Source organism: Chanos chanos, chromosome 9, assembly GCF_902362185.1.
Source record: "Chanos chanos chromosome 9, fChaCha1.1, whole genome shotgun sequence".
In the NCBI taxonomy this organism is placed as follows: domain Eukaryota; kingdom Metazoa; phylum Chordata; class Actinopteri; order Gonorynchiformes; family Chanidae; genus Chanos; species Chanos chanos.
The window spans coordinates 7483904-7508281 of NC_044503.1; the positions used below are offsets into that span (position 1 = coordinate 7483904).

Below are 24378 nucleotides of genomic sequence, written 5' to 3' on the forward strand. Positions count from 1 at the left end.
ATTCCCCTTGGCCACAATCTCTGTGAGACAGTATACATGGAATTGGAAAAACAAAAACAACAAAATAAACCCTTATTTACAACATTATTGTATATAGTGTGTTTTGATGTAGTAGTGCACAAAACATTATCTCTCTCAGAAAAAGGCACCATAATTTTTTTTTTTTTCAGGAAACACTGTATCTGTCAGCAGAAAAGAAAAAAACCCCGACAGGTTTGGATTCTTTCAAATAAGAACAGAAGAAGACAACTACATTTCTGACGTGGTCCGATTATGAGAAACTGTGAAATAACCAACTGTATCTGATCTGTATTGGCGAAGTATGTATGTGAACCCCTCCGTTTCAATGATCTACCTCAAGCATGGCATTATGGAGATGAACTCTAAAGACACAATAACACAACATAATTTCATGTTACAGATGGTGTATGATGATGATGATGATGATGATGATGAAATAAAAGGCAAGGCCATCCTAAATTCCATCCAGTGTAAAGAAGAAGAATATCCAAGCATTTTGCAACATTGCAAATCAGGCATTGTCAATATATGGAATCCAAAAAAAAAAAGAACAATCCCTTTCTTTGTTGTTTTGAAGTCTTTTTTTTTTTTCTTTTTTTTTTTTCGTTGCATGGAATCTTGGAACTCGCGACTGCTGAGAATAAAAACAGATTCTATTCAGCAAATGCAGGTTGTGCTGCGGTGCACAGAGCGCGAGTGTTTACAGTGTCCATACGAAGCTTTTTTTTTTTTTTTTTTTTTTCTTTTTTTTTTTTTTTTAAAGGGTCCAAACAGTAGTGTTTATTATTTTACTTGTGAACAAGCATTATAAACCCCTCTCTGATGAGAACTAATTGATACGTGGTTGTGTATTACCAAAATATATTTATGAGCTGGGATTAGGCTGAAATCTGGAATAGGCAATGGGAATATTTTTTTTTTGTTGTTGTTTGTCAGCAATGTAATCTAGCAGAATATAGGATACAAATCTAATCATGAACTGCCGTGGTTTTACCTCAGCCTCTCATAAAGGGACAAGACCATTCAAACCCAAAAGACATTCCACATTTCGCATCATTGAGAATCAATACATTCATATTACACAGACTGATGGGGACCTCCATTTTAAAATTCGGCTTTTAATTCAGGAACAGAACCCTTTCATACTCGAGTCAACCTCTCTGTCTTTTTGTCTTTTTCTCCTTCTTTTTTTCTTCTCTCTTTTTCTTTTCTTTTCTTTTTTTACAGACGAGTCCCCCCGACACAACTGTTACTTTAACCTCCATTTATGGATATGAAAAAAAAAAAATGCACGCTATTTACATTAACATAAAAAAAAAAAACGTCTGTGCTTTTAACAAAAATAATTTAAAATTCAAGTTTAAACATGGAGACATTCTAAAGTTAAACCAATAGACGTAAGAAATGTATAAATCTATGTGCTAGAGACTGTGCGGCGATTGAGTTGTTGCATCACAGATCTGGCTGTGCATCTGAAGTGTTTGGATATCTAAATGGATCTGAGACTCCAGGCACAATCAAACAGAGCTACAGGGAATCAATTTAACTCTGCCTAAACCTCAAGGCCACTTCAAAATAATAACAATAATAATAATACAAAAAAAAACAAAAAACAAAAACCAGATTGGTTTTGATGCCTTCTGTTGAGAAAGTCAATAATGTGAATTCATGGGGAAAAATGACAATCATAATGGATGTGCCAGGAAACACATAAACGTGAATCTACGACACAAGGCTCTCAATGGAAAAACAAAGACGGCGATTTTCCGTCGTTACGCAAACAGCCGTTCCTTACCATCTGGTAAACTGGGTCAAAACATGGAGAACGACGGAGCCGTGAAATGAGTCGAATATTCTCTTAGATCCGAAACTGAAACTAGCTATAGGAAATGTAGGTGGTAATGTTAGCGTGCCACACATTCCTATCATACACCCCAGCTTTAAACTCTATAGTGTTCATGTCAAGTTCAGCCTGCACATTAATGTATTACTTGAGTTAATGAGGCATGATCCAGTTATTTGAATTGAAAATGCACATGAATGTACTGCTATAATGGTTAGTACTTAAGCCAAGGCAGTTTATTTTTTTTTTCTTTTAAATCCGTATCACTGTTAGCTTTAAGGTTTAACTCCCTGCTCAGTGAAAATTGGGCTCACTTTACACGCCATGGCCTCTCACTGAAAGACCAAAAAAAAAAAGAAGATCGCTCTGTGTCAATTAGAACATAAATTCCGTCATAACCAGATATTATAGTTTTCACTTCTTACAAAATAAGTAGCCCAACTTGGCCAAAAAAAAAAAAAGAACCATTTGTAGTTTGGTATGAATAACAGGATTATATACACAAGTTTAGTTCTCTGTTCCCAACTGGCATTTATAATGAGAAAGTCATCTGTAAACAATAAAAGAGAACATTTTTTTTAGTGATGTTTCTGAGGTACTTTTCAGTTTAGTCTCTGTCCCCTGACACTTTAAATAAAAAGTCAATACATAAAAACGTCTTGTCAGGGTCTCGTTAGGGCTTTTGGGGAGGGGAGGGGGTGGGGGGGGGAGGAGATGGGAGGAGCCAGATCCCTGTGGCTACCTCTGCACCACGTCACTGATTTCCTTAATGCAGCTGTGCAAGTTGTCCAGTGCGGGGTTGGTCCCAAGGCCACCCAGTGCCCCTCCGCCTCCACTTGAGGAGGCCCGCAGCTCCTGCAGGCTCAGCTCCAGTTTGCTCACCGCCTCCCGGAAGGCAAATTTGTTACGCGTTTGAGGGATGCAATCCACGTAACCCGAGCAGTAGTCTAGCAGCTGGTGTCCCGCGTCCAGGACCTGGCTGCTGGATGGAGGCTCGGGACCGCAGTGGAGTGCATTGCTCAGGCACTCCGCACACTCCAGCAAAGCCTCTTTGCTGATCTTCTCGAGGGGAACTCTCTCCGTTTGCTGTCGAGTCCGTCGCAGTGTCGGTTTGGAGCCTGTGGGAGGTGCTGCGGTGGAGGCTGCGGCACCGTTGGTCATTTTGGTTGGGGTGGTGTTACTGATGGAGGAGGAAGAGGCGGAGGGCACTGGAGGCACTTGAGGTGGCGGTATTGACGGTCTGGCCCCTCCGACCCCTCTCCCTGGCTTCTTGGCTCCATCACCGTTGACCTCTATGTTACCGCCGGCAGGATCTTCCGTTCCATCTCCACCGTAGGGAAGCTGGAGAGAACGTAGTGTGGGTGGTGGAGGGGGAGCACACTTCGGCTTGACCAAGCGCGGTCGGTCGCGGTCTGAACCCTGGTGCTCTGTCAGCAGTTTGAAGCGGTTGCCCTGAGAGTCGACCCCGACCAGGTGCACGTCGGCCGGGCTGTGCTTCAGCGTGGGTGAGATCAGAACCGGGACCTTGTGGTTGTGCGGACCTACGGTCGAGGACTTGGATGGAGAAGACCACCCCAGCCGGTCTTCCTGCGCCTCCCGCCCCCGTGTGTGACTGTCCGATTCCGCCTCTCCCCCGACGCCGGGAGCCCTAACGCCCCCTCCGCTCCCACCCACCCCACGGGGCAAGAGTTTGGCTTTGGGTCGGTCGCGAATTTGGGCGGTGCCCTCGTCCAGTTTGCGCAGCGGAGCGTCCGAGGGGCGAGCTGCCCCGTTCTCTGGCTGAGAGGTGGTGGAGGCCGTGCGTTCCAGTGGAGGCTTGCTTCGGTTCCTGGGTAAAGTCAGAGCCATCCTTTCCAGGTCAGGAAGCCCTGCCGACATGGAGGAGGTGGAATTGGACCTGGGGAAAGGCTTAGCTCCTCTGCCCCCTTCCTCAGCTCCCTGGGGCTTCCCAGTCCTAAGCCCAAGAGTCTTTTTAATGAGACGAGGGGTAAAGAAACCTGCCAGACCAGCCCAGCTGCTGCCACTGCTACCGACTTGAGCAGAGGAACCCCCTGACACAGCTGAGGGCTTCTGTCCGAATGTGGCCCCGCAGCAGCGTGACTGAACGTGGTTGCCTTCTCCGTGAGAAGGGGAAAAACTCAACCCGTCCGTCTGAGGCAGGGGTGGGGGTGGGCCGCCAAACCCGGCCGTGGGTTCGTATTTTTTGTGCGGTTGCGTCTCCATATCACGGAAAGAGCTGCTTCTCTTGGGTGGCATCGGAAGGTTCTTCCTCATGAAGGAGCTGAAGAAGCCAGCTTTACGGTCCCGTGTGAAAGTGGTCTCCTGAGAGTCCTCCAAAAGGCTGCTGGGAGATTTGTCTCGCTGTTTGCGTGGCAGGGCGGGCGAACTACTCATATGTCCGTCCCCTGCCAGGAAAGAGGCTGCCGGACCTGGACAGAAACGAAACAGGAATACGGCAGAAGTTACACAACCGGAATATCAGATACCTCGTTCTTTCATCACTCCCATAAAGAAAGAAACAGAACAGAGCATAACTGGCCACTGATGAGTACCTCGGGTAAGGCAGTAACATCTAAGTAAGATGACTTTAGACAACAGATGCCATGTGTTTTAGTTCTGTATAACTGTTTTGAATGGTTTGAGGGACTTTGCTAGTGTACAGTTGAATGGGCATGTGACCTGATCTCAGGTGAAGTGTAACATTTATGAAGTAATGAGGAAGGATAACAGGTCCTGTTGTCTGTGTTAATACGGCATTCAGCCCTCTCCAACTTAGCTTTTCTTTTCTAGGCTGTATACCAGCTATTCACACGGTGCCAGTCCATCTGAATGCTATTCTGGATACTCAGTGAGTGAACACAATTAAGGATTTGTGTACTGAGGGAAAATCTGATCTGGAACTGTGAAACAGATAAGTAGAGACTGTACTGAGCAAAAGAAAATGTTGCAAATACTGGGAAGATGAACTTTATTTGAAAGAAAATGGGACTGTGGTCCATATTGAGAAGGACCTTGGACCTTATGTGTTCTTGAATGAGAGTGCTTGTGAACAAACTTCTTGTTAGATTCTTGTATGTGAGAAATGGATCAAACCCAACAAAGAGGCTTTTTTTTAATGGTAATCTTTTTTCATGTCGGTGTAAAACACAGTCAACAATGTTTAAATAAATAATAAATTTATAAATTAATAAACAATACATAAATAGTTGAGAATAAATAAAGTTATGATACAAAATACTAAACATATGTGCATTATGTAAAATGAGGTTTAATCCAATTGTGAGCATACGTGTAGTCCATTAGTAAAGGATTTTAGGTGTCTGAATGTGGACCGGGAATAGCATCACGCTTCAGATATGGTCATGAAGACAAGCAATAGGACAGACCACAGGGTTTTACTTCCAAATATAAGAAGTGTGTTCTATACTACCAGTACATGAAAGACAGCATTATGACCTGAAGGTGATTAAACAGTTCAAATGGGAGGCAAATCATTTTATTGAGCTGTGCAACCCAGATTGATTTTTGAAGTACACTTCAACTACATTAGCCATCTTAAATGATTAATACTGAGGATTTGAAGGGGGGGTGGGGGGGGGGGCAGACGGCTGACGGACTGAGCGCGTTAATTTGCTGTTAGGACTCGTTGTTGGTGGTTGGTGTTGAGAGAGCGATGACGGTGCTCAGTCTACCAGGAAGACCATGCCCATTCTCTTGCGTCTGACTTTGAAGTTCTCGCGCTTGAGTCGGAGGTGTGCTGATGTACCTGCGTGACCGTGAGCGCCTGGCTCCTGCCTGCCGTCCAGCCCTCCCTCTATGTTCTCTTTGTTCTCCGTGTGCTTCTTTATCGTTCGCGACTTGGAGGGCAGGAGAGGCATGTCGTGGCCAAACGAATGCGCCACGCCCACGTGGCCGGAGGAGGCGGTCTTACACAGCTCCTCTGCCACCTCTGAATCGTGAGTGAAGAGAGAGTTAGCATTCATACCTGTCGCTTTGACTGCACCTCCTCAAGAACTCTCACCGTAATGAAAAACAATTAACAAATAATAACTGATAAATACATGGACATAAATAATAAATTTATGATTTAGAAGGGGGAAAAAAAAACAAGTGCATAGACATGAATTATGAACAAGTAGAAGATACCACAGCATTCTCACACTTAAAAGACATCTCTGTACCTTTTCTTTCCTCAGAGACGTTTCACGCTCTACTAACGTTTCCTTTAAAAGGTTCGTTATAGTTTAATGGACGTCTACAGTGCACTGTCATGTCATCATAGTCTTGCTGGACTGTGCTAAACACTGTAATGCAGTAGTACCTTCAGAGATGCTGGAATCATGGAACATGGTTTCGAAAGCCTGGTGAATCTCAGCAAATGAGGGTCTGTCCAAGGGGCTCCACTGCCAACCTGATGTTTCACACACAAATACATAATACAATCAATACTGAGCATATATTTTCTAAATTACACCAGATTTATATGATATTAAATCCAATATGTTCCTCTTGGAGCGCTTGTACTCTAGCTCAACTTCAAATGGGAGGCAGTACAAAAGAGTCTCTCTGTATCTATGTGATTATGAAGCCTTCGAGAAACTGAAAAAAGTTTCCAAAAAGCGCTCTGGCTATGATAGTCTAAACGAAAGCGACCGTGCGTGACACTCGACTCGACGACTTACAGGCTCTCATGAGCTCGTAGACCTTGGGAGGACATCCCTCTGGCTGCTCCATGCGGTACCCCTTCTCCAGCAGATCATACACCTGAGACAGATCGATGCCAGGGTACGGAGACATGCCGTAGGTGGCAATTTCCCAGAGCAGCACTCCAAATGCTAAAAGAACAAATAACAAAAAACAGTGTTACACGCAACCAAAACAGAACTAAAAAGTACCCTATTTTGCATAACTCAAACTGAAGCAGCTAATAATTGGCCACATGAGGTATTAACAATGTCTTCTGGCAAAAAGGTCCAGCTAAGCTGTTTAAAAGGTTTTTTTGATACCGAACAAATCTCGATACGAGATCTCTTTCGTGGGACTTTGTTAAACGGGTATTTACAGGGTGGCCTTCGTTTGACAGAAAATAACGAATGATGAGGGATGTTTCATTGACAGACGCTTGAGAGAGGTCAGTTAAACCTTTTATCCCTATCTGTCTTTTATTAAAAGCCATCGCTCTTCAAAGAGAGACAGAACTGACCCCAGACGTCAGACTTGATGGAGAAGGTATTGTAGGCCAGACTCTCTGGAGCCGTCCATTTGATGGGGAACTTGGCTCCTGCGTGGGCTGTGTATGTGTCCCCGGTCATCAGTCGACTCAGTCCAAAGTCAGCCACTTTCACGACGTGATTCTCACCCACGAGGCAATTCCGTGCCGCCAGGTCCCTAAAAAAAAAAAAAAAAAATAGAGATCGGCAGAAGTAATGAGATTGGAATACATGTACCATTCGAAAAAAAAAAAAAAAGAAAAAAAGAAATAAAAGAATATTTGGGATTTGACAGAGAGGAACTGGGAGCAAGCTTACATTTTGATGTGAGAACTAACCTGTGGATAAAGTTCTTTTTCTCTAGGTACTCCATGGCAGAGGAGATCTGCGTGGCCATATATAGCAGCACCACGGCGTTGACCTCCTCCCGGTCACACTCGCGCAGGTAATCCAACAGGTTCCCGTGAGGCATGTACTCCGTTACGATGTAGAAGGGTGGCTCCAGAGTACACACACCTGCGATTAAAAAATAGATAAATAAATAAAATAAAATCATCCATTTAAAATCCAGTCTGTTGCCCTTCATGCCCCACCCATACAGTGTCATTGAGAAGATAGGCAATGATGATTCCTCACCTAAAAGCTGAACCAGATTAGGGTGTTTCACCTCCTTCATGACGGCTGCCTCTTTCAAAAACTCCTCCACTTCCATCGTATCCTCCTTAACAGAACAAAGAAAACAAAAAACAAATCAGTCAACCATCAGTATAACATCAGCTAGATTAGTCAGGTAGTGAGTTGCACAATATACGGCGTTAGCAAAACAAATCCTGCACAAAGGGGCCTTTATTGATGTAGTGTCATCTTCGGCCACTAGGTGGAACACCATCACCACAACATAGGCATCCAATGATTCTGCATTATGGACACAGCATCCTGACAAACACAGGCTAAGCACATGGGAGGCCCTTGGGGAAGACAGGAGAGTGAAATTGATTTTTGCGAAACAGCATTTAAGTTAAACATTCACCTTGAGTGTTTTAACGGCCACGGTGAGGTTGTATTTTTTCCAGACGCCCACGTACACTTCCCCGTACTGCCCGCCTCCCAGTTTGTGTTTCATGGTGATGTCGGTGCGCTCCATCTCCCACTTGTCGTGAATGGGGGAGACTCCGTAGACGGTCGGTTTGTTGCATTTGGGGGCCGGGTAGTGCAGCGTGGTCACGAGGCCGTCCGCCACGGTCGAATGATGATGAACCAACTCGGCCAACGTGCTGAAACGACTCTCAGACGTCACGTACACCTACGGACAGAGAGGAAAAAGACACAGACAGAAACATTTACACATCTGCTAAAAAAAAAAAAAAGTCACAAAACAACAATGTGAGCGAGAGACAGTGAGACAGGACCCACGGCCCCAAAAGAGCCTAATGGAACCAGTCAAACTGCCAGAGTATAACAGAACTGAGCAGAACAAGACCGGGCGCGTTTTCTGACCCTACCTTGCCGTCGGAGGCGGTATTGATGCGGTAGTGGTAGACTCGGCCCTCGTAGCGGAGAGAGATGGACAGCTGACCCGGGCTGCTCTCGCTCTCTCGTACCAGGAAGCTGCCGTTGATGAGGCTGCTGAGCAGGTATTCGGCTGCGCTGCGGGACACCGGCCCGTGGTACCAGCTGTGTTTCTCCAGACTGTTGACCGGCGTGATGTAGTTACTGGGCACCCAACCCTGGCCGTTTTTCGAGCGTACCTCACTCCACTCGCCATTCTGGTTATAGCCCAGGACCCTTAGCTTCTCTCCTGTTGGAGGACGCAGAAAACAGGCGTTAGAAACTTATTTACTAAATGCAGAAAGTCAGTTTCGGAGAAAAACCTACCACAAGGGAAACAATTTGCAGATATTTGTCTTGTAAAGAGACATTTAAATCAGGCAGATAATCTCTGGGAGTACATATATTTACACACACATATGCATGCATATGATACAAGCAGGCATTCCATATCACAGATGTTCAGCACCCATATATAGCAAATGTCTGAGAGTAAGAATACTGATCTAGGATCAGCTGCCCTTATTGTATTTATTAATTTATTAGTTATGATAAAGGCATCAACTGATCCTAGAACAGCAGACTCATTCTCAGAAATCCGATGCATACAATTGCTAAGACGACATTTGTGGACAACATATGCCCTTATCTGTGCACGAGAAACAGACGGGACAGATCATTCAGTTCCCCAGGCTTACACTCCCCCCATGTTATATAAGAATTGAGTTGAACAGTTGAAATGATGCGGGAGAAACACTCTGCCATGCGTGTCTGTGTGTGCGTGAGTGTGTATGTGCGCGTGTGTGATCAGTTCCCCTTGGGTTTGCCCTGTTACGAGGGCGTCCAGACGTTGACCCGTTATGGCACCACCGTGTCTGTGGCCAGGGGAGACTGGCAGTTAGGCCATGCCGTCTGCCGCTCCTCCTCTTCAGCCCCTTCGTGTCTCTGTCTGGCCCTTTGTCCACCGTCCTCCACCCTCTCTCTTTCTCTTTTTCCGTCTTTCCGACTCTCATTCTCCTCGCGTCCTTGCGACTTTCCGGCTCCCTCTCATTATCCCGTACACCCACTCTCTCCTTTCTTCTCACCTTCTCTCCCTCTCTTCTTCTCCTCCTCTGAAAGCGCTTCCAGTAGCTGAGCCTGCAGAATTCAGGCCCGTCTGCTGTCACAGCGACTCTTGCCCGTGTGGCCCCAGACACGGCGCGCCGAGTCCAAAAGTTAAAGTGACACTGGCGAGTTAGCGAGGCGTTAAAAGCAATCGACCGGGTCCTGTACATCTCTCTCTCTTTCTCTCGGCGGGAGGCGGGGTGGGGGGGGTGGGGGGGTTGTTGGTGGCACGGGGACGAGGACATGCGGAGCGATGCTTTAGAGCCTGCTGGCACGGCCATTACCGGGAAAAAGCACGGGCAGAACAGAGACAGGGCGATTAGGCATGTGCCCGCTGTTTAATGCCATCTCTGTGAGCGGCCCACTCTCTGTTTATCCACCTGCTATGACTCCAGCTGAACGGATTACGCATTAACAGAGCGTTAGACCGACCCAAAGAGGCCTGACTCATCCTGAAAACTCTGACTCTATCACGGCCTGGTACGCGACACCAGGAAAAAAACCCAAAATAACCTATGGAGGTTATTCACGTTTCAGTGGGTTTTTATTGGTCATTTTCTCTCCTTAAACTCAAGGTCTATCCATGCAAACCCCCCCCCCCCCCCCCCCCCCCAGGACATCCTTTGTAAACTTGCTTTTTGATCTTGAATCTGTCCCAGAAAAAAAGTCTATGGGCAAGATTCAGCAAAAAAAAAAAAAGAAAAGCAAAAACAAAACAAAACAAACCAAAAAAAAAAAAAGTGAAACTGCTGAGCAAAAGAAAAGATTCAAACAAATAAAGTTGAACAAACAGTGTGCTAGGGCTACGTTCCTCTGAAGACCTCATCAGTGTGTGAACATAGCCGCCTGGTCTTACCAACATGCCACTGTGGATCAGTCATTGTACACGGGCTTGTAATGAGAGGGCGGAAAATGAGACCAGTCCCATCTGTTTATGTAACTCTCTCTCTCTCTCTCTCTGTGGGAGTTGGCGGTACATACCTTTCGTGATGCTCAGCGTGTTGTCGCCACTGGCGACAAAGTCATAAAGTGCAACAAAGAGGTTGGGGTCACTCTCGGCAGCCCCCAGTAGGTTCTCCTTCGAGCTCCAACGAACGGCCTCGGTCAACGCCGCAGAGTCCAGCCCAAAGGGCCTGTGCAAGGCTTCTGTCAGGACAGAGGAACATAAGACACTGGATGAATAAGAAATCAAGTGGATGAGATAGATTCTTTTAAAAGAAAAAAGAAAAAAAAAAAAAGGAGAAAGGAGTGGAAGTCATGGTCTGACAGGGAGAGGCGAGGCTGGGCCCCTGGGAAGGGCAGAGGGGAAAAAAAAAAAAAAAAAAAGTGAGTCAGGCAGAGAAAGACAGAGAAGAGGAACAGATGACAAACGGACAGGGAGTTGAAGGTCAAGATTCGGAGAAGAGAAAAAGGAAAATGGAGATCATCGCACGTGTGCAGAACGTGAGAAGATGAGTGAAGACTTCGCCGCCATTTCTCTCAAACATCTCCCAGACCGTGGACAGGGATAAAGAGACTCTTTTCACATATTAAGAAAGCAAACAATCCATTATGTTCTGAGTCAGGCTCCAGTTTCGTCAGACATTATGGAGACTAATTACATATTAACCAAGATTACTCTGAATGTGGCACCAGTTGAAAGCCAAAGAAACCTCACTAAAGACTACAAAACTAAACAAACCCTGACCACACAGACTGCACCACTGAGAATACACCAAAGAAGCACTCCTCAAGTCCACGCTGATGTCCAGTGATGTATGCCCAAGACGCAGTCTGGGGCAAAAAAAAAAGAAAAAAGAATGGGTTACCTGGGAAACGATAGCTGTTAACATCATGGTCTTCGGGGTCTGGGTGGCTAGTGAGCCTACCCCACTCTTCTTCGAAACTGCTACTTGGCGGCAAAGTCCGCAAAGACATACTCTAATTTAACACTCTTTTAGGAAAAAAAAAGGTCTCGGTGGATTCTCACACTAAACAGAGACTTCTGAAGTGACTAAGTCTACAGGAAGTTTCTACTTCAACGTCTTTTTTTTTTTCGACCGGGCCGTTATAAGGAGGACGGGAAGGGGGAGGGAGGGGTGTTTAAGGAGGGGCCAAGGCCGCGTGGTCGGAAAATAATGTGAGGGCTCAACACGCCCACAACGCACATGCTTGCAATCTCCCTGTGTCTAACTGCCTTCCCCTACAGCTGTTAACCAGGCCTACAGCATGTCTGGGCAGCTGCTTGGAGCTGGAGCTTAACCATAGAACAAGAAGAAAACGAAAACAGAGATGCGATTGAAGAGAAGGGTGGTGAAGAGGAGGCAATGGGGGTTGGAGCTTAGGATGAAAGACAAGGGGTGGGGTGGGGGGTGGGGGGTTCTTATAGATGAACAACACAGCAAAAAGAGTCCTTTGATAGCAGTTACTGTGCTGGACTTACATAACGCAAAATTCTCAACAAATGCCCAGGGCCATTCATGTAAACAAGAACCTTCCAACACAGGGGAAAGGGATGCCAACAAACAACCCCACTGCCAGTAAATACATTCTGAATAACAGTGCGCACCAACCATCTGGAGAGGCAACAACCAAAAATATTCAAAGCAGTGACAAACACAATGAAGATTAAAACAACTAGGCCTACATATCATACTACATGTAATACACAAAACATGCCTCTAAACGTACTATACCAGGTACGCACGCAATGACGATTTTAGGTAACGGGTGTGATCTCCACAGGAACATGCTGTAACGACTAGGCTAATTATCTCAACATAATCATAAAATGCTAGGCATTCAGAATAAACACCAAAGCCAACAGAGGCAACAGAAGGGGTTTCTTTCAATAAGTCACAAGCTGCCACCTTCTTAATAAGTTAGTAGAGACGCTAAAGACACGCACGATCCTCGACTGAGAACATGAGGTGACTTTTATGCTTTTTTTTTTTTTTTTTTAGAAATAAATGAGCATGCCGTACCCAGACACGTCCCTACCTTTGCTTTTCTCCAGCATACACTGTATACCAGTCCGTGCCACCTCACTCAGCCACAGCTCCCAGTACATGATTCCTGACAGGACCGCTTCCCGGTCTAACCAGCGAGCTAACGTCCGGTCAGCGCTTCCTTCTGAGGCCTGGGAGGTCGACACGCGGGGAACGGATCCGACCAACCGCGCCGCCTTTTTCTTTTTTTTTTTTAATCTTATTTATTCACGCTGAGAAAATTAAGAGTATCCGCACCAGTTCACTGCAGAGCTTCCATTAGTTAAGGTTCTCCAAAGCCAGAGGTCTCTCCACTGTGGGCTTTGATGTGGCTCTGCAGTCAGACTTTCCAAGGCTGTTACAGCGAACTCAATCCACCACAGTCATGGGTCTCCATGGCGATTGCCCCTGGTCAGAAATGCTCGTATGTGAGTGATATGAAGAAAAGTGTTTGGCTGGAGGTCTCTTGAGGAATAAGAGTCTGGGTGGTAGAGGGGCGGTGGGGGGATGGGGGGGGGGGGGGGGGGGGGGGGGGGGGGGGGGGGGGGCAGTCCACACTGGAGGATTGGGGGAGGTGGGGTTGGCTTTCATTGTGGAGGAAAGCAGATGGTTGCTTTTCTCCACCATGTGTACGGCTTAATGTAGAACCTCCTGGGAGAAGCGCTGAGATTTGTGGAGAGTAGCGCAACCAAGGCTTCCTCAGTCTTACAGCACAGTGCTGTCACCAGACCTTAACACCTCAAATGTCTCAGCACATCGCTTAAAACACATAAATACCTCATTCACAGCAAACTACAAACCTGTGAATTTAGCAGGTTTTATCCACTTATTTAGCAGGTTTTATCACTCCATATCTAAATGGGCCTGATTGCTAAATTCCTTTAGCAGAATTCTCAAACAGATATAAAACCCAGTAATTCAGTGGCTAGCCTTAAGTTTGGCGTAAACCACTCCAAAACTTTAAAAACAAAAATTCACCGTTCCCTTAAAATACAAAATATCGTTAAATTAACGGGTGAATAAGGCAGAATGCTACGTGGTATTTCTTTCAGGACTCCAAACAGCAATCAGAAATACAGCAATCTGGCAAAGAGGTTTTTATGCCAAGGAACCCTGGCAACAACAGTACAAACAGTACCGCGGTTCATCTGACTCACATAAACCATTTGTCATTATCAAAGTGGTTGGTTTATGTCTGGCATCCACTCATTACACCAAAGGGAATAAACACAGTTTCCTTCATTCTGTATCTTCAATTCCGTTATCCATTTCCTGTTTGCCGGCCCGAGCCTCTTGCTAAAGCGCCGTTCCGCTGCCAGCCACGCTTCGCTTCGGGCCTCTGACTGATCAAACAGTTGGCGCGCACGAGGCACGGTGTGTGAGCGTGTGAGCGTGCGTGTGCACACGTATGGTCACGGGAGGTGGTGTATGTGTGTGCGTCTTTGTGTCAGCGCAGGCCTGGCCTGTGTTGGGGTATGAGCGGCAGGCGAGCAGTCGGGGCAGTCAGGGGAACAGCTGGGGCAGTGCTGTGAGCAAAGCGTTGGGCTCAATGGGGATATTGAGTGAGAGTGACCTCTCTGGCCTTGCCCGATCGGTACCCCCCCCCCCCCCAAACGCAGCTGTTCCTTCAGGCTTTGGCCAGGCATGTGGCAGCTGCGGTAGTAGCACCTCTGCATTCGACACTGCATCACTGTACAGCTCCTACGTTATGTCCATTACAGCGACAGACGCTTTACTCCCCTAACTGCTGATCTCTGATCAGTCATAACTTCGTTCTCGTAATAACCAAGGTTGGGGAAAGCATTGGATACGCTGGCCTCAGATCTGCTATTAAGGGTGGAACATGAATGCAGCCGTCAGTAAAAAGCCTCTGTACGCGCCGTTCAGATGTCCAAGTCAACAACAGAAGAGAACATTTTGGGGAGGAGACTACGAAAATTATAAAACGTTTTTTTTTTTTTTCTCCCAAAGGGCCCAAACTACAGTAACGACCTGAGTAGTTTCCACAGCAAACAAGTCAAAACCCTCTGGCAGAGAGCACAGACTTACAGGTATAATTCCACTCACCCCGTGTTATACTCATAACCCATTTAAAACTACCTGAGTCGCACCCTGCCCACTGCATGTGCCTAAGCAGGTATCTACCCCGGTGCCCACGCTTCCCTGAAGAACAATCAGTCTCTGGTTCCAGACTGGCATCATGTGCTCACATTACAAACCAGTCTGGCCAGGTAACCACAAAAACCTTAGGCTAATATTACGATATAGATTCCTTGATTCAGAAAGGGGAAAAACACAGTTCGCAATGATAATAGTGTATGAATAAGCTGCTCAAAGAAAAAAACAAAACAAATAAAATGTAAATACATCCGATTCAAATATGTATCTATATTCAAATACCTGAGACAATAATAGTATAAATAAATTACAAATTCGGGCAGACAAGCTCTATAATAGTCATTACTCCCGCTGTTGGCATGAACCATAACAAGCTGGTGAAACACTGTGCAGTATTACCGAGCATGTGTCTGACTAGTTTGTGTAAAGCATGCCGGAATAATCTGGAAAATGTCCTGTTTCCAGCCTGTGTTATCTGAGCATGTGCAGCACAGGGACAGAAGCCTGTTATCACGGTGCATGCCTAATTGTGAAGTGGGAATATTTTTAGCCTCAGGCACAGAAAAAAAAAAAAGAAAAAAGAAAAAAAAAAAATCAAAACAATGCAACTGACCGTGAATACCTTCTGAGCTATCACAGAGTGTTTTCGACAAAAGGACCAGAGGAAACGGGAACAATGGTTCGCCGAACAATGGTCCGGATGAGGAACGTACTACAGAGGACGGATCATGTCCACCGAACTGAATGAGGATGGAACCAGGCCCCCCCCTCTGGCATGAACAACGGTTGTCTTGTTCCTCCAGCGACTGTAGCCCCACTCCATTCCAGTACATGCTGACATCTGAATTGAGCTGGTGCTGAGGACTACTCTCCACTGACGAGAGATAACACAGCGAAGCGGAACAGCCTACGATCGTCAACAAAAGCCTTATCCCCGATAAAATACTGCCACCACATCACATTTGTAGCTGTTTACAGATTAAATTGTGCAAAATATCACCGACACTTCAAAGGACCACGGGGTTGATATCTGAATTGCACAACTTCACGTAGAATCGACTTACGGGAAACGTAAGCCCCCGGGGACTAGTCTAAGCCACCTACTCATTGGTGAGCCATGTCCTTCGGGTCTACGGGGGAGGAGGGCGAATAACACAAATCATCAGACACTCTTAGCGGCTGATGCAACTACAAGGCTGCTGTCCAGCCGCTGTCTTGAGTGTGCAATCAGCGACTGCTGCTGGGCTAAAATTTTTACCCTCAGTTAGACTCATTTCACGCTCAGATTTCACAGCGTGACTTATCGCCATCGCTAACCCGGCTCCCGTTTTGCTGCTGCGAGGGGTTTCCGGTTATACCTCCCTTCGACAGCAGGCTTAGATAATGGGGTGGTGGGAAGGTGAATAACGAGGCTCTTGGGGGAGACACCGGGTCCTACTCACCAGCCTTTCTCACTTTTTTCGCTCACGCAGCAATTAACAGGCCGGAGTCGTCCGTCCGCCCGCCCACCACGGTCTCTAATGGGGTTCCCTCAGCGCGCCTGTCTCCAACCAGCCTGAAACTGGTTAATGTGCCCCCCCCCCCCAAACCTCTCAAAAGACCCATGAGGCATAGTTTCTACAGACATGGTTGGACAAGCCACCACTGATGATGTAAGAGTGGAAAAGGAAGAAGGTTCGTGGTGGTGGGGGTGGGGGTTATCGACAGTCTTTAACTCACTATGAGTGGGCATTCTTTAGGAATTCAGCATGGTTCTTATGGTCCATTATAATCCCCCCTGCCCCCCCCCCTTTTGAGTGAGAGAAGGAGAGTGGAAGATGGGACTCTATCCAAGTGTCTCTCATTCATACAGGGTTAAGCTGAATACGCAACTGCTCTGCTTTGGGCAAGATTCATCTTTCATCGGTGATGACCTGCTCCTGCTGAACCATTGAAATAAACACCAGCTGCTTTTGTTTAAGGCACATTGAGGGGAAATATGCTTTTAGAAATGTCCGTAAATGCCCAAACGAGATGCGCAGCGGCATCCGAAGGAACACACGTACACCGAGCTTTTCTCTCTGACGTTTATGTATAAAAGTCGACTCAGTGCTCAGTTCTACGTGCTCAGTTCTATGTGCTCAGTTCTCGAAGGGTCTCAGGAAACTGAATTCAGATTACAGGCGCGTGCCTGGGTTAAGGCATCTATAAAACATTAACCCATGTAAGCAGCGATGACTCAGGGAAAGGAAATGTTAATTGTCTCCGAAGCACAACGCGACAGTGTCCATTAAGCTGGCCACACATCCTGGTACCACCTTTATCTTTCTAAATGTTCATTAGTTATGGTCCCATTCCGATAAGGTTTTACTGTAAAAGCAATGACGCTGGACTCAGATGTCAAGACGTTTGTTCTGACTAAGGGTATATAATCTTTTCTCAAAGCTTGCGACAGTGAAAGGGAAGGCAAGAAAAGTGCCGGCCCCACGAGGACGTGACGCAGTCTGAAAAAAAGGAGTGGCATCCAATGCAATGACAAGACCCAGCAGAGCCCCCCGTGAAATGCAAGTACCTACACACATACACATACACACACGTACCTACACACACATGTACACACACACATATACACACACACAGAGAGAGAGATCTTGCTCAATCTGTCCAGTGACTGTACTCCCTCTCCCCCCCCCCAATTTTTCCTCTCTCTGACTAATTCTCTCTGTGCACTCAGTCCTCGTTGAAGGTAGCTGCTCCTGAAATTCTTCTCTAAAGCTCTGAAGTGTTGTTACGTCATCCGACTAGACGTGTTCTTTTGTTGCTCCCTAGTTGCCATAACAAAAGCAGGCTACGCGGGACGTCCGAGAGGCCACGCCGAAGCTCACGTCCTCCTCTTCCTCTTCAAATAAAGCTTTCTAATTACAGGATGAGTTTCACAAAGCCTGGCTTTGGTCCCCCTCCTCCCCACCCCCATTTAAACCTAGACGCGGCCTATGCGATTAATTTGTTGACTGTTGCAGAGACAGAGGTCAAGGCCTTCAAAAGAAAAAATGGAAAAAGACAGAAAGAAAGGGAAAAATAAAAAGGAAAAAAAAAAACGACAAGCAGGAAAGGTGTGAGGCAAATCGTTTCAACGCTCTATTTAAATGAGCTTTTGTGAGCTATTCTCCGGGGAAATAAAGGAGGGGTTAAGCTGAACGGGCCAGGTGAGGCCCAAAGCCTTGGCTTGGTTTAGTCTGACTTAGAGATAAGGCGGACGAAGATGCCGGCTCTTAATTTGATCGGCACAGCAGATAAGGGAGAGGGTTTTTGCAGAGACGGTAAGGAGGGGGGAGGAGTTGAATAAAAGACTCATAGGATCCTACCAAAAAAAACAAAACAAAACAAAAACAAAAAAAAACAAACAAAAAAAATGGGTGGGATCCAAACACGGCAGAATGGAGAGCCGTCCGTTTGGACTTGCCCCTGTGCATTCGTACTGGCGGTGCATATCGCGGCCTGGTAAAGAATTCAAACTACATTCAAAACTTGAGTGAGTCACCGCATTTGACAGATCATAACATGTTTGATATGAAAACACATTCTCAGTGCTTCCATAAAATTATATAAGAAAGCGGAAGGCAGAGGTCATGGCTCATAATGACTAGCATGTCGAATTCGTTTTTAATGGGGTTTTTATAACTCTATTAAAGAGGGTAGTATCACACAGCGCCAGTAAACAAATAAACAAGCGACCAAAAACAAACAAGAAAGCACAAATAAATAAAGTCGCCTATGAGCTCAGCAATGATAAGAAACAGAACTGAGCTCCTTAAGAGTGACCAGGAACAAACAGGAAGTCAATCCTTTGACAAAGTAACACAGACTGTTCTTGGGCTAGGGATCCAGTGGATTAAGGCCTGCTCCTCTTTTATTCCAACTGGTTTCAACATGGACTGCAGAAACTGATCAGGATTACAGACGCCCTGTCTCCATGGGCATGGCATATGGGGTGAGAACAGCATACCAAAAGGCTGTGTGTGTGTGTGTGTTGAGAAATCATGGTTGAAATATGAGAATTAGGGACAGTAGGATTTCTCATGACGCATAGCATCTCAGTGTGTGTGCAACATTATCTCCTGTTACAGTGAAGAAATAAATAACAAGGTTCATGAGTGATGCACAGCTACCTAAAGCGTTAAGGACCAGATAACGACCTGCTGGCTTGTGATTAAACCAGAGGAACAGCAGTGGGAGAACTGGAGGGATTAATCCGAGAACATACTGTACTTAATTTCGACTCCACTAACAATGATGGAAGAGAAGCAGAAAGGGGAAGAAAAAAGTGAAAGAGGAAGGAGGAGAGAGGAAGAATGGCAGAGGTTATGAAATGAGGTCGTGGGCAATGGAAGAGAGAGGAAGAGAGGAAGAGAGGAGAGGTGAAAGACCCAGGCTAAAAGGCTGGATACTCTGGATTAGATTTGATTTAAAAAAAAAAAAAAAACACACACACAGAGACAGGTGCCTGGAGCCAAATCAGCTACTGACTCTACCATTCCCAATCACAGTCAACACTAGCTACAGAAACTCTGCTTTCCTCAAACAATAACGTTGACATCTGCCACACCACGCAGAACTGGCCTTTCCGTTCTCTTGACGTAGAATTACGCCTCAGACACTGGCGGTGAAAAACAGGACTCTGATGGGGGGTAAAAAAAGAGGTTTTGTCTTGTTCCTCATAACCTAACCGGGGCAGATGATTTTTTCTCTTTTTTTTATTGCTAATCCCGAGTTTTAATGAGACGGAGATGAGTTTTGCGGAGCTGGGAGGGGCCATGGTTGGATAACGCTGTCAAAATGAAGCAGGATTAAGAGCTGTCTGAGTCCACACCATCACACATTCACTCATGCCCAGAGAGAGACAGAGAGAGAGAGAGAGACAGAGAGAGAGATGGAGAGAGAGAGTAAAAGTGAGAGAAAGAGAGAGAGTGAGAGTGACAGGATTAAGAGCTGTCTGAGTCCACACCATCACACATTCGCTCGTGCCCAGAGAGAGACAGAGAGAGAGAGAGAGAGAGAGACATAGAGAGACATAGAGAGAGAGAGAGAGAGAGAGAGAGAGTGAAAGTGAGAGAAAGAGAGAGAGTGAGAGAGAGAGAGATGGAGAGAGAGAGAGAGAGAGAGAGAGAGAGAGAGAGAGAGAGAGAGAGAGAGAGAGAGAGAGAGAGAGAGATGGTGAGGGGGCATGAGAGCGAGTGGGATTAATTCAGAAGATCACAGGACACACAGTCAACTGCAATCTACTGTTACTTATGGACTGGAAAACCATACTCAAACTGGTGAAAACCACAGTGTTTCCAGTTTGCTTATTGAAATTATGTAGCATAGCACCTCCTTGTGGTCCATGCCAACGAGACCAGAGAAAACAGTGAGCAGATGGAACTACTGATCACACAGTCTCCTTCCAAAAGACACTAGTTTTGCACTTGGTGTGAAAAAAATAGTGCAAAATCTCACTGCTTCTTCAAAGTTTTGTTTTAGTTTTTTTTCCAAAGGGAGGCTTTTGATTGTCCTCATCTAAATTGTCATCTGCAGAGAAAGAGAAGTGGGTTTGTCTAATCCAATTTCAGCTCTAATGCAAATCAGCTTATGTATCGGAGACCATGGGCCGTCGCTCTGGACTCGATGCAGGTCAGTTCCATAGAGACGCACACAAGGCAGGACACAGTTAAGAAAGAAACATAATGCTCTAAATGTTAATTATTCATGAAACTGAGCACTCTCTTCTATATGAAACAGCAAGACTTGCGCTTCAATTAAACGGTAAACTCCTGGCGGAGGACAGTCTTCCCCGAAATGAATTGCTCTGACTCACTTTATGGGTACAGTACAAAATTTGCCCAGAACTTTGAGTCACTGGTCTTTTGTCCACCCCCCCCCCCCCCCCCCCATTCCTGAGACAGGCTCTGATATTTCCCATAGCGTAACAACAGCGCAGTTCTGCGCAAAGCACGAAGCCAGAAAGACACGTTGCCGGTTACAAGACGGAGTCGATAAATAAATAAACGAGCGGCCGTCAGTTTGGCCCGCTGACCTCAGAAAAAGGAGACGAGCGCCGAGTCACCTTGTCTGTAAGGGACACACAGAGACAGACAGCATGGGTTCAGTAGGCATGAACCATAGTCCAGGGGTGACTCATCTGGCATCTGAACACAATAAACATACAGATACATACACACATAAACATACACACATAAACTGCACAGTAAGACACTGCTGACCTTACTGACCTCTGATACAACAACATGATATCAAGGCGATTACAGGGAAAATGCCGAATAAGAGAACGTAATGTAACGGAAACTGATCTCTCGTTTATATTTAAGGCGAGACCGAAAAATCAATATTCGTAAATCAAAACAGAAATATTAACCACAGTGCTTTTCCTAAAGTGAGCAGCGTGCGTGACAGCTGTGACACTATTGTGAAGGGATAAAAACGCAGTCAGCAGACAGACAGTAGCCCAGACTGGATCCCTTTTAATTGCCCAGGAAATGAGTCTCGGTCTAACACAAAAGGCCAAACCAGTGGACGCTCAAAGACAGAGATACATCAAAACCGATACATCTCCCAGAGGCAGTCAATCACAAAGGAAACCTGCAGTCAGCCGAGCAGACATCTTCCCCTCTTCCTACTCTCATTGTCACCCGAGGTGGTTCAGTTTCAACTCTCGCTAGACATCATCGAAAAAGACACATTAGACATTCGAGAGTTCAAAAAAGATAAATAACCTAAGTGACACCCTTTGAAGGGGTTAGTTTCTAGCCAAAAGGACACAATGTTGAGATATGACGGGGTTGCCCCCCCCCCCGATGCCTCGGTACAGAGAGAGTCACGCACTGAAGGTCGAGCTTGACCCTCTCGCATTCCCCATCACATCCAATTCTAGCCACAACATTGACTGATCTGGCCATGGGCGAAATAAAAGTTCATTAAGCACCAGAACCACTGCATAAAAGGACTAGAGAGAAAGGCCTTTAGAACTGGCTACTGGGTCCTTTGAGGTATTTTGAAATCACTGTTTACCACGAAAACGACAGCACAAAGCTCGAAGCATTATCTGACCCAGTCAGTTGTCACGAACTCTATCACTGGTCTTCTGAGTGTCTGTGTACATCCAAGACCCAATATAAACTATGGTTGTCACCCAAGGAGTCATGCATGCCAGCGGTAAGGCATATTCAGGTTTCTCGCCCCACACAAACTTATACAGACACGTCACAGTACCAATTTCACGAGACTTTGAGGGGAATTATTTCAAGAACTCACTTTTGTACAAAACCAATATGGGTAAAAACAGCAAACAATACACAATCTTAATGACTTTTTTCTTTTTATTCTTTGTGACTTTCTGAAAAAAATATCTTGGAAATCGACGCCACATGAAAGTGAAGAGCATCTTGAGTGACAAAGTGGGGTCATACAGTGAAACTGAAGAGATAAAATTGAGTCTATTAAGAGAGTGAAATTGCCATCGTTTCCAGATACCAAAAATATATCAAACAGCCGCATCAACGCTTTCTGAAAGATGATGGACTTTTTCAGAGCAGACTGAAGCTGTATACTTTGTGAGTCACGCTTAAAAAACATCAATCCTCGCTGATCACGTGGGTTACCATTTCGCTGATTACAAATCTATCAGAGTCAGCAAGGGCTATCCTCCGCAGTCAGACTTTGAGCCTTTCCTTTATCCAACTTTTAATAGATACGTGCACACACCGCATATTATTTATGTAAACTGCTCCCTTGCCCAAGTCTTCCAGCTGCAAGCTTTTCACAAAACGTGAGGCAAAAGTTGACCAACTCGCCTAGCTTCAACAGCAGCTAAAGGGTTCTGAGTAATCACATGAAAACTGATTGCGGTGGAAAGTGGATGGGTTTAGCATTTGGGGCTAACATGCGCCAGTCCGACATGGACATCTGACATTAGCTTGTTTGCTAACAAGTTACTCTTGGTCTATTTCCGCTAGCGAATGCATCTTTAAGCAACTGCCAAATTAATTCAGTTTATCGCTAGCTGGGTAGCTCGCTGTCCAACTTAACTAAATCACTGCAGCCGCCTGGTAAGCATGGAGTAATGATGAAGCCAGAGAGCAGGGAACAACGACACCACATTGTCAATTCTACATACCTGAATGTTCAGTGAAAATATTGATTCCCCGATCCGGCATGTTAGCAGCAGCAGCTCTGCCCGGTGGCGTTCCGGTGGTCGTAACTTCCCTGGGTCTCCTCCCGGAGCTACTCCCCCGATTCGCTTTTCCCTGGTGTTGCTGTTGAGAGTGGGGCTGTGGTGGGGTCTGAAGCCCTGTTGGAGCTCCCTCGCCCACACGGCCAACCTGTTGTCCCATCTTTCAAGTTTCTACGTGTAAAGATCCGTGGGACGAAGCGATGAAACCCCACCGCCCTATCGGATCACATCCCCCAACAGCCCAGCGGAGCGGCCTATTCAGAATGGGTTTCTTCAACCCCCCTCTTCCAAACCTAGCTTCTTAGCTAGCAGACTAGCTCGCAATCAGCCTGTAAACCCACCCACCTTTCTTGTAACAGTAGGCAGTGTGTCACAGTTCAATACAAGTCAACGGCACTTGGCAGCGGGTCTGTGAGACAGGAATGTTTTGTCTCCTGGCCCCGAGGTTTTTTAAAGACCCTTTTTGGGTCGCTCTGTTTCGCTCCGGCCACTACGCGCCCCTTCTGACGCCGCCATCTTTACCGCAGAATCAGTAGCGTGCGGTTCATGAGCCGATGAATCTTTTTTCCAAATGGATCTTTCAGTGGATAATGCGTACCGAGTCACCGTCCGCATAGATTCACTCGACTCAATCACCAGTTGAGTTACGCCTCCACTAGTTCGTTTCATTGGACAGATGTTGAAATGTTTTCGGTAGTTTATGATAAAATAATAAATTACGTGACATAAAACAAATGATCACGTGTAACACATAACATTTGTATATCGCAAGAACAGGCAGTCCTATTTTTCTATGAAAACTACTCAAACGACATGATAACATGACTTGCCGTAACATGACCAAGGCGTTTTAACAACCCAAACATAGCTTGTTCTTGTTTCATAAATAAAAGATAATAGATGTCAAAGAATGTTTCAAATACTGAGTCTATAACCGAAACGTTAAGGCTCCAATGACCATACATCAATTGTGTGCAAATTAATGCAAATTTGTTTAACACTGCACATCTCAGTAAAGAATGTATCTGAAAAGTAATTAAACATCCAATCTCAGGCACTTACATTATGCAGCTTTGCCTATCTCAGAACTGTTTTGAGGTCACCTACTCTCAACAAAGCCTAGAAATGATGTGTGCTTTCCTTAAGCAATGATGATAATCACAACTTAAACACCACAAGCCAAAAAACAACAATGATGGTAACAACAATAATTTATTTTCCTTTAAAACAATTAAAATAAATTAAAATAATGGACATCCACTAGAACACCATTCTGCTTGACTGTTAGATGAAAGATGTGAAGAATACAATGTTGCCATGTTTCAAGATTGACCACTTCTTAGTACATCAAATTACAACAGT

General features: G+C 45.6%; 1 protein-coding gene across 3 annotated transcripts; it reads right to left on the reverse strand.

Moving 5' to 3' along the window:
- Positions 1 to 2602: 2602 nt before the first annotated feature.
- abl2 (c-abl oncogene 2, non-receptor tyrosine kinase) lies at positions 2603 to 23309 on the reverse strand. Of its 3 annotated transcripts, XM_030783803.1 has the most exons (12): positions 22960 to 23309; positions 10708 to 10869; positions 8577 to 8872; positions 8105 to 8377; positions 7711 to 7795; positions 7413 to 7590; positions 7068 to 7252; positions 6547 to 6699; positions 6186 to 6275; positions 5640 to 5813; positions 4042 to 4293; positions 2603 to 3732 (listed from the first exon to the last, which is right to left on the reverse strand). In XM_030783803.1, exons 1-12 carry the CDS (start codon positions 23174 to 23176, stop codon positions 2603 to 2605), a joined length of 3195 nt encoding a protein of 1064 aa, XP_030639663.1. In that variant the 5' UTR covers positions 23177 to 23309. The 3 variants fall into 3 exon arrangements, with proteins under 3 accessions (XP_030639663.1, XP_030639662.1, XP_030639661.1); XM_030783802.1 differs by having other exon boundaries at positions 2603 to 4293; XM_030783801.1 differs by having other exon boundaries at positions 2603 to 4293; positions 10708 to 10872.
- Between the last annotated feature and the right edge of the window lie 1069 nt (positions 23310 to 24378).